Source organism: Atta colombica, unplaced genomic scaffold (genome assembly GCF_001594045.1).
Source record: "Atta colombica isolate Treedump-2 unplaced genomic scaffold, Acol1.0 scaffold198, whole genome shotgun sequence".
Taxonomy (NCBI): Eukaryota; Metazoa; Arthropoda; class Insecta; order Hymenoptera; family Formicidae; genus Atta; species Atta colombica.
In genome coordinates this window covers 4,269,035-4,282,667 of record NW_017259291.1, presented here as the reverse complement: position 1 = coordinate 4,282,667, position 13,633 = coordinate 4,269,035, and the positions used below count along the sequence as shown (strand labels likewise).

The 13,633-nt window shown below is 32.2% G+C and overlaps 4 protein-coding genes across 8 annotated transcripts in view; 3 read left to right on the top strand and 1 right to left on the bottom strand.

Moving 5' to 3' along the window:
• LOC108687047 (AP-1 complex subunit beta-1) overlaps window positions 1–4,388 on the top strand; it is a 7,318-nt gene extending 2,930 nt beyond the window's left edge. For 3 of the 4 annotated variants that reach the window (XM_018192645.1, XM_018192644.1, XM_018192647.1), the window contains exons 4-12: window positions 371–397; window positions 499–744; window positions 955–1,215; window positions 1,432–1,854; window positions 2,013–2,697; window positions 2,871–3,123; window positions 3,211–3,562; window positions 3,662–3,853; window positions 4,097–4,388. In XM_018192645.1, coding sequence (XP_018048134.1) covers window positions 371–397; window positions 499–744; window positions 955–1,215; window positions 1,432–1,854; window positions 2,013–2,697; window positions 2,871–3,123; window positions 3,211–3,562; window positions 3,662–3,853; window positions 4,097–4,171 — 2,514 coding nt within the window. In that variant the 3' untranslated portion in view covers window positions 4,172–4,388. The remainder of the gene's footprint in view (window positions 1–370; window positions 398–498; window positions 745–954; window positions 1,216–1,431; window positions 1,855–2,012; window positions 2,698–2,870; window positions 3,124–3,210; window positions 3,563–3,661; window positions 3,854–4,096) is intronic. The other variant, XM_018192646.1, reaches the window with a different exon arrangement.
• A 636-nt stretch (window positions 4,389–5,024) lies between these two features.
• On the bottom strand, window positions 5,025–5,345 carry LOC108686938 (40S ribosomal protein S27). The gene has a single exon (XM_018192465.1). The coding sequence runs from the start codon at window positions 5,342–5,344 to the stop codon at window positions 5,087–5,089; it is 258 nt and encodes an 85-aa protein (XP_018047954.1). The 5' UTR covers window position 5,345; the 3' UTR covers window positions 5,025–5,086.
• Window positions 5,346–6,239: 894 nt separating this feature from the next.
• Window positions 6,240–7,601, top strand: LOC108686952 (low molecular weight phosphotyrosine protein phosphatase-like). The gene is made up of 4 exons (XM_018192485.1): window positions 6,240–6,381; window positions 6,535–6,725; window positions 7,001–7,162; window positions 7,256–7,601. Exons 1-4 carry the CDS (start codon window positions 6,324–6,326, stop codon window positions 7,337–7,339), a joined length of 495 nt encoding a protein of 164 aa, XP_018047974.1. The 5' UTR covers window positions 6,240–6,323; the 3' UTR covers window positions 7,340–7,601.
• An 854-nt stretch (window positions 7,602–8,455) lies between these two features.
• On the top strand, window positions 8,456–10,748 carry LOC108686984 (low molecular weight phosphotyrosine protein phosphatase-like). 2 transcript variants are annotated; one of them, XM_018192523.1, is made up of 6 exons: window positions 8,586–8,627; window positions 9,015–9,036; window positions 9,283–9,473; window positions 9,864–10,025; window positions 10,255–10,332; window positions 10,514–10,748. In XM_018192523.1, exons 3-6 carry the CDS (start codon window positions 9,303–9,305, stop codon window positions 10,535–10,537), a joined length of 435 nt encoding a protein of 144 aa, XP_018048012.1. In that variant the 5' UTR covers window positions 8,586–8,627; window positions 9,015–9,036; window positions 9,283–9,302; the 3' UTR covers window positions 10,538–10,748. The 2 variants fall into 2 exon arrangements, with proteins under 2 accessions (XP_018048011.1, XP_018048012.1); XM_018192522.1 differs by lacking the exon at window positions 9,015–9,036 and having other exon boundaries at window positions 8,456–8,627.
• Window positions 10,749–13,633: the final 2,885 nt, after the last annotated feature.

Here is a 13,633-nt window from a genome sequence, read left to right as displayed (position 1 = left end):
GTGTATCTGATGAATGTAATTCTCGTGTTACAAATAATACTTCATAATGCGATTAATATAAATATTTGTAAATATATTTTTCTATATATATATGTTGGACGATACATCGTTTATCTCTATTTGCATGGTGTTAATATTGGTGTAACACAATTCTTAATTCTTTATTCGCAAAATTATGCCACAACGATTGTTATTGAAAGAAAAAGAAAGAAAGAAAGACACTAACGAAGAATGATACATCGTGCTCTTTAAAAAATGATCAGTTCTCGATTACACATTATTTTAAATGGCTGATAAGTATAGTATTTAACACTTAATGAAAAATGGTGACGGTGACCAATTTGACCTTTTTCGTTCTGACACGCAAAAGGAGCTAGCGACATCTCCGATGACAAAGGTACCAATGCCACTTTCTATTTTGTTAAAGTTCATGGGTTGAGATAGATAGCCACTACTGTGACTAGACTTGAATCCCTGGCTTGCCCGATTTTTGCGCAGGACTGCGAGGATCCAAATCCGCTGATTCGCGCTCTGGCAGTTCGCACGATGGGCTGTATACGTGTTGACAAGATAACCGAGTATCTGTGCGAGCCGCTGCGCAAATGCCTGAAGGATGAGGACCCATATGTACGCAAGACTGCAGCCGTGTGCGTCGCCAAACTTTATGACATTAACGCGGCCTTAGTCGAGGACCAGGGATTCCTGGATCAGTTGAAGGATCTCCTGTCCGACAGCAATCCAATGGTATGTAAGCTTTCCCAATGTCAGAACTTAAATAATACAATAGATGTTTTAAAATGTTATTCTATTTATACACATATTTAATAAAATATTATTAGAAATGGTATAATAAAGCAAAAGGAATTTGTTAAGCAAAAAAGATTAAAATTCATTATTATCTGAAGAGAACAGTTTTATGGATAATATATGTTGATTAATTAATGTTGTTATTAGGTTGTCGCAAATGCAGTAGCTGCTTTATCTGAGATCAACGAGGCCAGCCCGAGCGGTCAACCGTTAGTAGAAATGAACGCGCAGACCATAAACAAACTTCTGACAGCGCTTAACGAATGTACAGAATGGGGCCAAGTTTTCATCCTGGATTCATTAGCGAATTACTCACCCAAGGATGATCGCGAAGCGCAAAGCATTTGCGAACGGATCACTCCGCGTTTGGCGCATGCTAACGCTGCAGTTGTGCTTTCTGCCGTCAAAGTAAATACAGATAAATAATAAATACAGGAGAAGACCTTGATTAACTCTATCTTATACAATTTATTAAAATTTTTCTATATTATCATCAACATCTAGCGCAAGATTCTCTCTAACAAGATTGGATTAATCATAATTTCTTCTCCTGAATCCTTTAAATTTATTTTTAAAACTTTTTTACTTAATTTTATATTAATCAAATTTATTTCGATATTTTAGGTATTAATGAAATTAATGGAAATGCTGCAGTCCGAATCGGATTTTGTCGGCACACTTACAAAGAAATTGGCGCCTCCTCTTGTTACGTTATTGAGCTCCGAACCAGAAGTTCAATATGTTGCATTGAGAAATATCAATCTCATCGTGCAAAAACGACCAGATATTCTAAAACACGAGATGAAAGTATTCTTCGTAAAGTACAACGATCCTATTTATGTAAAATTGGAGAAGCTAGATATTATGATTCGTCTAGCGTCACAGGCCAATATCGCGCAAGTTCTGTCGGAATTGAAGGAATATGCCACCGAGGTCGACGTGGACTTTGTAAGGAAAGCTGTGCGAGCCATCGGTCGCTGCGCCATAAAAGTCGAGCCGTCTGCAGAACGTTGCGTCTCCACGTTACTGGACCTGATACAAACAAAAGTAAGTAAAGATATTACAGACATCTTAAAATATCAAATTTTTAAATATATATCCTTAATATATTTTTATATTTTAAATATTTTAAATATGTAATATTGAAGTTTAATATTTCAAAATTAATTGATTATTGATTAATTGATATCTTTAATTTTTCTCAGGTGAATTATGTTGTTCAAGAAGCAATTGTAGTAATAAAAGACATCTTTCGCAAGTATCCTAACAAATACGAAAGCATAATTTCAACTCTATGCGAGAATTTGGACACATTAGATGAGCCTGAAGCACGTGCCTCCATGATATGGATTATCGGAGAGTATGCAGAACGCATCGACAATGCTGATGAATTGCTAGAAAGCTTCCTAGAAGGCTTTCATGACGAGAATACACAAGTACAGCTACAATTGCTCACTGCAATTGTCAAATTGTTCCTCAAGAGGCCTACGGATACGCAGGAGTTGGTTCAACAAGTGCTCAGCCTGGCTACGCAGGATTCTGACAATCCCGATCTGCGAGACCGCGGTTTCATCTACTGGCGATTACTGAGCACTGATCCGGCAGCGGCTAAGGAAGTAGTGCTTGCGGAAAAGCCTCTGATCTCAGAAGAGACGGATCTGCTGGAACCGACATTGTTAGATGAATTGATTTGCCACATCTCGAGCTTAGCATCCGTATATCATAAACCTCCTACTGCGTTTGTAGAAGGTAGAGCAGCTGGTGCCAGGAAGTCGCTGCCCGCTAGAAGCAACTCAAACGAGGAATCTAATCGGACAACTGCACAACCCCACGCACAGGTCATACCTGCTCAGGATTCCCTGATTGGTGACCTCCTCAGTATGGACATCGGTGAGCGAATCTAAATTTAAAATTAGAAAATTAAAATGTGTAATAATAATATTTAAAAAGTATGTATTGTGTAAATGCTTTTGCTTCGAAAAATTTCAAAGTATTTTTTATATAGTCGCAGATAAAAAATATGTCCATCCTACTTATTTATTTATTGATTTATTTTGTTGCAGGTGGACCGACAATGGTCACACCGGCACCTGCACCACAGTCTTCGGGACTAGGATTAGATCTTCTAGGCGGTGGCCTCGACGGAATCCTGAACGACAATACGAGTGCACCAGCCGTTTCTCAGAGCACAACGGGTCTACTCGGTGATATATTCGGCTTCAACCAAGGTCCCACGCCTTATATATCTCCCAAAGTTAATTGGCTACCAGCCGAAAAGGGCAAAGGTTTTGATATTTGGGGCACATTTTCGAGAAAGTAATTAATATATTAATGAATACAGAGAACATCTGATTATATATTTCCTTGATTCCAAATAATTATACTATGCAAAATATGTTGTAGAAATGGCCAAATTAGCATGGATATGACCTTCACAAACAAAGCAATGCAACCTATGGGAGGATTTGCGATACAGCTCAACAAAAATAGCTTTGGCTTAACGCCGGCAGCTCCGTTGCAAGTTCCAGCTCCTCTGAGTCCTGGATCGAGTATAGAAGCGAATGTTATACTGTCTACCGCGGGTGCGGTGCAACGTATGGAGCCTTTGAACAATTTGCAAGTTGCTATCAAGAATAATATCGATGTTTTCTACTTCGCGTGCATCGTACCTATGAATGCATACTTCGCGGAAGATGGACAGTTGGACAAGAGAGTGTTTCTTTCTACCTGGAAAGATATACCTGCACAGAATGAGGTATTATTCATCTATTTTTTTCTATGTTTGTCGAAAAATGCTTTCTGTAAGATTCATTAATAAAGAAAAGATTCTTTAAAAAACATATCTTGTTTGCAGGTACAATATACGCTAAACGGTGTAATGTTGACCGCAGATCAAGTGGTGCAAAAGATGCAACAGAATAATGTCTTCACAATTGCTAAGAGAAATGTAGAGGGACAGGATATGCTTTATCAGTCTCTCAAGCTGACGAATAATGTCTGGGTATTGAACGAGTTGAAAATTCAGCCGGGCAATCCCGATGTCACGGTATGCTTAATACAAGTATCATATTTAAATTTTATCAATATGATTATCATAAAAATTAGCAGTTAGTTTAAGAAAAGTTTTCTTATTCTTAGATCTTAGATTCATAGAAATATAATTTTATCTTGATTTAATGTACATTTTTTTAAATTAATGAAATTCTATAAAAAAAATTGTTACATGGGATATTTTATACATTTTTATGTTTACCTTAAATTTTATCAATCTTCTTTTCTTTTATTGTAGCTGTCCTTGAAATCTCGATCCGTAGAAGTCGCTCCTGGAGTATTTCAAGCGTACAATGCGATTTTACATTCTTAAGTTTTCTTTCTTTCATCAATTAGGATATTGCTGTAAGATGCAAATTATAAAAAAAATGAGAACATGCGCAGCAACTTATTTGTAGGAGCTATCTATGTACATCCGCATGAGACTCGAGAGTATCTTGAAATACAGTACTACAGGAATCTCTGTTACAGATTGAATTTATTATAAAAATGACCATGGACGTGTATGGAAATAAAGATTTATGATATCACGTCTGTGTCCTTATTTATGCGTTTTTTTGTATTTAGATATAAAAAATATAACATGTACATGTTTATAATCTTAAACAGCCTCTAGATGATCAATATTATTGCACAATACAATTTTGATTATTTGGAAGCTATATTACTTTCAAACTGTTTTGAATTGTTTAACGAGAACATTAATGTTTTATAAAATAATTGTACAATATTGAGTGTTTGGAGGACATTTTTTTACTTTCAACCATATATATATGCTATATGCAAGTAGGATCAAATATATTCGACAGACTATATGAAAATTAATTACAGTTTTCATTAAGTTTATGATCAATTTTTAATATTTTCAAATATATCTAATTATAAAATTTTTATTTTAATTATGCTATAAAGAGTTGGATACATTCCAAGATATCTAATTGAATTTACGTCTTAAAAGAAATCCAATTTAATCCAGGAATACATAGCTAAAAAAAACTATGACGATGTAATAATATCGACATAACTATATAGTTTATTAACACAACTTGTGGTAATAAAGAATTTTTAGTTCCTAAAAAAAATTCTACGAATCTTTTGCATTTACTACAGCATATCCTGTTATATAGATAGGTAATGTCTCGTAATGTGAAATAATACTATAATACATAATGTGATCGTGTTTATTTATCGAATATAAAGAGAGAAATCGAATACATATCGAATAAAATTAACACTGGACTTTTCTTCTAAAAGAGCATCCCTCAGTTAACCGTGCTTTTCCACCCGTTGGTGTACAAAGTATCGTACGGCATCCGTCACATTCTACTGGCCTCTGGGCATGTGAGAAAATTGTTTTGATAGCATAGCAGCCCGGGCATTTGACATCCATAAAATAACTGTTAGGCTTCTGTACGAGCCTCTTCAGTTTGTGTTTCCTTTTCTCCTCGATGGGGCTCGGATGGAGAAAATCTCTAGCCAACGGCATTCTGTAAAATAGATTCAGCCATCAAAAACTTGTATTTGAGGAATAGAATTATAAATCCTTCTGTCAAACAACATTTTTTCGCGTGTATTTAAATACAATTTGTTTTATTACAAGTAAAAATGTATACATACAATATTGTGCAATCTTGTGCGATGACAATGTCATGATATGACAATAACATTAGGATTGCTTAACGAAAAATTATAAATATAACACGAGCTCGATTTGTCGAATTCTTTTCCGATACAAATACGATCAGAAACGTTAATTAACATCTACCGGATAATTTGTGTAGTAATGGGCGATACCGCAACGGGCAAAAGCGCAGTAACATGCCGCTCACGAAATGAGCATGAAAAACTATTTCCCAGATTGACTGGGCCCACCACAACATAGATTAATGGAATTCACGCAACAGCGAATAAAATGATGCAAATACTTACACGATTCGCAGAGTATTTCGCCTTAAATTCGATAATTACAATCGCACCCACGTGTTTACAGGACAACGTTAAGCACTGGAAAGGAACGGTATAGGATTTGACGCGAAACATTTAAAACCCTAGATCCAGAAGAGTCCGCCAGTATTACCAACTTCTGTTTGCAAATGGGTAAATTTTGTTGATTGGGTGATTGGTCAATTGGACTAAATAAATCTGGACAAGTCAGTTTTCGCGCAAAGTAAAGACGAATGATATGACGCATCTTACATAAATTTAACCCTTGATGTTATCATCTACGGAATGCAAAGTGTATTGAAAAAAAAATTAAAAATTAAATTAAAAAAATTTTTTGACGAAACTGGCGATCTTTTGTAACAAATTTTATCAATAAATTTCTGCATTTTCTCAGTTTTTAATATTATTTAATTTTCTTGTGAAAGATTGAAGAAAAATATTTATAGAGACAAGGCCATTCAACAGAGAAGAATTGTGTACTTAAGAAAAAAACATAATTTTTAATTAAACAAAAGCATATTATGTCTTCTGTCGAGACAGAATCGAAGAAGAAGAAGAAAGTGCTTATGATTTGCTTGGGTATTATATAGAGATATCACATAACTCATAAAACATTTTATACTTTTTAATTTTGTAAATATATATATATATATATATTTTTTAATAAACATAATACAAAATATAAATAAGCTATATTTGTGTTATTAATTAATGATTTATTTTATATTACAGGCAATATTTGTCGTTCGCCTATAGCAGAGGCTGTATTTCAGAATGAAGTGAAGAAGAGAGGTTTGCAAGATCAGTGGAAAGTAGAAAGCGCTGCCATTATTGGATATCATACAGGTAAAAAACCAGATATTAGAGCCCGGGATACGCTAACAGAAAATGGAATCACTGATTATTCTCATACAGCACGCAAAGTAAGATTTTGTATTTTCAAGAATAAACATTAAAATTTTATTATTATGACATTTTATTATTATTGTAATAGCAATTATAGCTTGGGTTTTCTATGCTCTGAGTAGTTTTATTTATGATTAAATTTTTGTGAAAAAATAAATCATTATAATTAAATAAATTGTAATTAGATGAATTATTCAATATTTATTTTATTTAGAATCATTAAATCATGGAATTAATATATATTGTATTACTATATACCATTGTATATCTAAATATCTTTAATTACATACAGATCGAACTAGACGACTTCAACAAATATGATTGGATATTTGGTATGGATCAGGAAAACATTAAAGATTTACTTAGTAGAAAACCAATGACTTCCCAAGCAAAAGTGGAACTTCTAGGAAGTTATAGTCCAAGCGGAACAATTATAATACGAGATCCGTATTACGTACGTCATCTTTTGGCGTTTATAGAATTAGAAAACAAAAATTGAAGATACATTGAATTATTCTCAATCTCAAATTCTCTGATCTTTTTACAGGACAGCGATAGTGCAGGATTTCAGAAAGCCTATGATCAATGTGTGACATGCATAACAGTATTTTTGAACAAACATTCGAGTTAATGAGAAGACTATTCTAAAGAATCAATGTACCTATATATTTTTAAAAGAATATGTTCTGAACCAATAGGTACAAAATTTTTAAATATTGAATTTATTACAAAATAGAATGTTTTTAAAGAATATTTTCATATTTAATATAGAGAAATGAATATCGATTTAGACATTATTCATAAGATCATTGTAAACCTATTGATATGTTCTAAGATAATCATATAAGAAAAGGATGTGAGAAATGTGTAAATATTAAAAAACTATATAAAGATAATATATATTCTTTTCTCATTCCATTTTAATTTATATTTTCACAGCATAATTATGTTAAAAAATTACATATATATAAAGATTAATAAGAATTTAAAAAATTAAAAAAAATTTTTTTTTAGACTAGAATTATTTATTTTTTATTTTCAGTAAATATTTCAGCAACAAAGCTGAATGAATTTCTGAAAGTGTCATTTAAGTTTCTAAAATCTGAAGTTTCTAAAATGAAGGCTTAAATTTTTTTATTTAATCACACACTTGAAAAATAATTTGCTAATAAAATTTCACAACGCAGAGTTTATCATCTTAAAGAGTTTATCATCTTATTTTATCAAGCTATTGTAGTGACATATAATATTAGGTATAGTAAAAAGAAATCCATTATTTTTCCATTTTATGCAAAAATAATGGATTTCTTTTTACTACACCTAATATATTGTTAGTGTCCTTTGACAGGATACTCCAAAGATATAATTTTCCTAATTTTCAACTCACTCTTAAGTGATGCAATTTCCCGCCCACATGTAGCCTTGTAGCACATACACTTGCCAGATTGACTCCTCTATAATTTGTTGTTGTGTTATAAGCGCAAAATTTCTATTAAGATCTATTTTTAGTAGAGACCACTAAAAAAATCATTTCTTTCCTCGCGCCACCCGGTCTGATTAGATTTGACAATGGGCGCGTTCAACTTGATAAAGCGGCTAGCCTACTCGCCGAGCAAATAAATATAATTGGTTGTTACTTATAGATCCAACCAATCATATTCAATCACTTGGTAAGCACGATTAGCTACTTTGCCGTCTTGAACTCGCCCAATCACTCGATAAACTTAGACGGCTTTGCCGTCTTGAACTCGTCTACTGTCAAATCTAATCAGACCGGGTGGCGCGAGGAAGACAGTGATCTTTTTAGTCTCCAGAAATATCCTAAAAATAGATATTAAAGAAATTTTCAGTGTACTTTTTCTTATCTACTATAACAAGAAATATGATGCGAAAGAAGAAAGTTCTCATGGTTTGTTTAGGTATTGTAACTTACTATTTTTAATTATAAATTAAATTTGTCAAATTGTCATACTGTTTTAAAATATAGAATAAGGAAATTAAGAATGTGTTCGGAGAGACGCCTGATATTATTCTAATATTATATTAATATTTTGCGTCATCTTTGCTTTATATCTATGATGATGGATTGACACAATTAGCGCTAATAGTATCTCCCCAAACACACCCTAAGTAATTATTGTTATCCCAACAGTTTTTTTTTGTAAAAAAAAATATCTAAAATATATTAACTATCGTTTTTCACTGCAAGTACTGAAAATCAATAATATACGAAATTTTCAGTACTCGCACTGAATAATGAACAGACCCACTTTAACACATACATGTGATGAAATAATTTCTTTAAGGAGAGGTTCCGAGATATTTCACGTAAGGTTACAGTTTTCTATTTTTAAGAGTTATATAATTAATATAATGCATGCAATGTACATATAACTCGCAAACTGAAGTATAGCTGAAAGCGGTCTTGGCTTTTCTTATAATGAAATCTATGCATTCCATCTAATATAATGATGATATATGCTATCTAATATGCATTTCAAAGTATTTCAACAATGTTTTAAACTAGAATTTCAATATTTTATTTTGAATCAACATCTTAATTTTTTCATGCAGGGAATAGTTGTCGCTCTCCTATGGCGGAAGCGGTGTTTCAGGATCAAATCCGAAAAATGGATTTGATAGATTTCTGGGAAGTCGAAAGCGCCGCTCTTCTAAGTTATCATGTAGGCAATGATCCTGAACCTAGAGCAACAGCCACACTTCAAAAAGCAGGAATTACGGATTACTCTCATATTGCAAGAAAAGTAAATGTTAAACTTAATAAACAATTGAAAGCAGAGATAATAAAAACAGACATTAAAGGTCGCATGCTCTAACATGCTCTAAAATGCTCCTACCATAGCATTTACTCACTCTAACGCGCTCGTTGAAATGAATAGGAGCTGTAACAGGAGCACATTGGAGCAAGCTGAAGCATGCGATGCGAACAAATTTAATAGATTTCAAGATAAATTGAAATTTGTTATTCCCTGTTTCTATTGCCAATACTTTTTTAGTATCTCAAATTTTACAATTCAATTTGATTCTTTCTTCTGTTTGTCTATCAGTTTTACATAATTGTTGGATAAAAATATTTTCCACAGCAATAGATATACAGAGATTTGAGATAGAATTATATCAGGAGTAATTTACAGATCACGACTAACGATTTTTACAAATTTGACTGGATATTCGGAATGGACGAATATATTATCGAATTATTGTATGAAAAGCAACCGGAAGATAGTCAAGCAAAGATAGAACTACTTGGGAAATACGATCCATCTGGAATAATTATCATAAAAGATCCTATCTTTGTACGTATTATTCGAGAGTTTTGGCTGCGTTTGATTTCGATAAACTTTATTCTATCTTTATCACTCATTACTTGTAGAAGGAAGATAGAATATAGTTTACAAGCTCGTGAACGAAACAAAAAAAAACGTACCCTCTATAAAAGTAATTTAACAAGATAGTATATTGTTCTATTGTAGAATTGAGTATATGTAGTATATGAGTATAATAGCAAAGTTTGTTTGTCGACAGGATGTTGGTAATGTCGGATTTGAGAGAGCATTTGAACAAGCTTTAAGAAGCGTACGCGCATTCTTGGAAATTCACAAAGTATTTTTCATTTCAAATATTTTATATTTCTCATTTCATCTTTCTAATATTCAAATATATTTTAAAAGAGATTGCCCAATTTTACGAATCTCTCCAGAATTAATGAGTTGTTAAAAAAAAATTTTGACATCTTATTCCAAACATTCTAAACTTTTATAATTAACTCAAGTTTTCTTTACAGGATAATATGCTCGACAAATCATAATAAAGATGTTAAAAATTTTTATTTTTTAGAAGTACTAAAAATGAGAAAAGAAATGAGAAATTAAGTTTTACCTAATTTGTTCAGCTTGTATAGGGTGTTCTATAATTCATCCGACAGAACTTGTGGACAGGTAGAGCGGACTAAACTGAGACGGAAAGTCCTCCACCTTTATAATTTCCGCAAAAGTTAACGAAATATTAATCTCTAAAGATCACCGAATCTGTATATTGTAGAGTATTTACAAAATAAATAATAAATTATAATAGATTGATATGTTTATTATTTACAAAATATATTTACAAAATAAAGTATATTTACAAAATAAAGAGACATTAATTTTTCTGAAATTCAATTTCTCTTAACGCAATAATCTGTAGACGCGTTCTTTCACAATTGAAAGTAAAATGCTTTCTCTAAACCGCGAACAAAAACCTAAATAAACGGATCATAATGATTGTTCCGACATAAAAAATTTATAAATATTTTTTACATTATAAATTGAGATCAATACTATTTTATCGATTAAGATTCGAATGTATATAAATGTAAAACGATCATTTTTTTATTTTTTTACATTTTTTAATTTGTAATTTCATTTGTAAATTAAAATATGTATATTCATTCTAAAAGAGTAATTTGAACTTTTGAGAAACAAAAAAACTATCAAAATAGAAAACAGGTTAAATATAATTAAATAACAAAGGAGTATTATGAGCCAATTAATTATTTTAATGAAATGAATTTCAAATACTTAAAGATAAACATTTCAACCTATCTACTAGATTAATATCATGTAATAGTTATATTCATGCAAAAATGACGTACATCAATAGACCAAAAAAAATATAACATATGTGACGTAATATTTAACAATTCCCCTGAATTAAAAAATATATATAATTGGGAGTACAAAGGGAGTTAGTTCGGTCTGTTTTTTTGTGTTCAAAAATGCATTTATTTCAAAATAAAATGAATGAACAGATCAATTAAAGTATTGTCCATCGCTGCCTACTACTTTTTTCTATCTCTCAGGCAATTTTCGAATTTCATCTCGAAAAAATGACTCGTCTTTGGAGATCCAATTTTGGAGCCAATTTTCGATTTCTGCGAAAGAAGCGAACCGGTGATTTGCCAAATCGTGCTGCATCCTTCGGATCAGTAATTAGACACAATCAGTAATTAGAAGGAGCAATGTCCGGAGAATACGGTGGGTGCGGTAAAACATCCCATTTGAGCGTTTTCAAATATTTTTTTACGATTTTAGCGACATGAGGCCGAGCGTTGTCATGAAGAAGGATAATTGTATCATGTCTCTGTTCGTTTTCTCGCAATGTACGGCTCAAACGAATCAATTGTAGCCGATACCGATCGCCCGTAATGGAATCGCCAGGTTTCAGCAGCTCATAGTAAACAAGACCCTTTTGGTCTCACCAGATACAGAGCATGATCTTCAAACCATGAATGTTTGACTGTGATGTTGAGGCCGGATTTAGCGTAGTATTTTTTCTTCTTGGAGTTGTCGTAGAATATCCACTTCTCATCTCCAGTCACAATCTGATGCAAAAAACCTTTTCTCTGTTGTCTTTGAATCAGCTGTTCGTAAGTGAAAAATCGCTTTTCAACGTTTTTCGGTTTCAGTTTCCAATTTCCTTGTTTTTGAATCATTCCCATGGCTCTCAATCGTATAGAAACGGCTTGAGTTACTCCCAATGATTCTGCAAACTGCTCTTGCATTTGATTCTGATCTTCTTCGAGTAATGCCTCTAATTCTTTGTCTTCGAATTTTTTTGGTCCAGAGCGAGGCTTGTCTTCAATGCTGAAATCTCCAACTTTGAAATGTCGAAATCATTCCTTACATGATTTATCAGTTGGTGTCATCATAAACTTCGACAAGCATTCGATGAACTTCAGCCGCACTTTTCTTCCAATTAAAGCAGAAAATAAAAATCTCCCGCAAATGCTTGGTTAACACAAAATTCGACATTTCAAACACAATAAAAATCAAGATTTTTGTATGAAACTCAAAGCGATATAAACTAAATATTATTAGCAGATGTTTAACCTCTCTGAAACTGCCAAAAGCTGTCAGCTATCACTATGAACCATTCACAATAGCTGGAGCCATCTTTAGGGAAACAGACCGAACTAATTTGTACTCCCAATAGATGAATATTGACGATTAACACACATTTACGAAAAACCATATTTCTTTGTAAAATGGGAGATTTGTATTTTATTTTATTTTATGTATATATACTATTATATATCTTCTATATTTTCCGATTTTGATTACATAGAATATGTACATAGAATACATATTGAACATGAGAACACATGAATTAGAGCAATTACATCAAACAATTGATACTGTCTGATGCGATAAATTTGTATATTTGATTTCCTCGGAGAGCAGAGGCCTCAATCTCTTCATTCGCTTTAAATCGAAATTTGTCTAACGTCGTTTTAAGTTTTTTTAAGTTTCTTAACAAGTCCTGACTTGTCAAGACTTAATTATAAATCAATTCTAAACAGAATCATAAGCTCGTAATTTATTCTTGTAACATATAAGAACTTATGATTACTAATGTTTTATAATTTTATATACTGTAAGATATACGATCATTTATAATAAATATCTATGATTTCTCGTAAATCTTACGGTTAGCAAGAAATCGTAAAAATATTGCATCAAGTTATAAACATCTGTAAAAATTCTTTAAAAGAATATAAAGAACATAACATGTTACGAGCTTTCTTCTTAGAATTGAATCTGTTTAGAATTTAAATATTAATCAGGATATACTCCACACAATATTGGAGCACTGTTCTTTAAACGAAGAGACATATATTAGTCTCTTCAATTACTAGATAAAGCGATGTTGCGCTTAAACGAGAAAAAATCACAAACGAACCCGGATCTATAGATCACGAGTCGACCGCTTAGAGCGATGAAGCCACTCGACTCCCCCGAACGAAATTTAATTCGAAATTCATATCAGTTGTTATAAACAAAAAAAAACAAAAGCAAAAAACCAATCTTTAAGAACAAAAACGCACCTTTTGTGGAATAATTTTGTTACTCTGAATTAATTATGT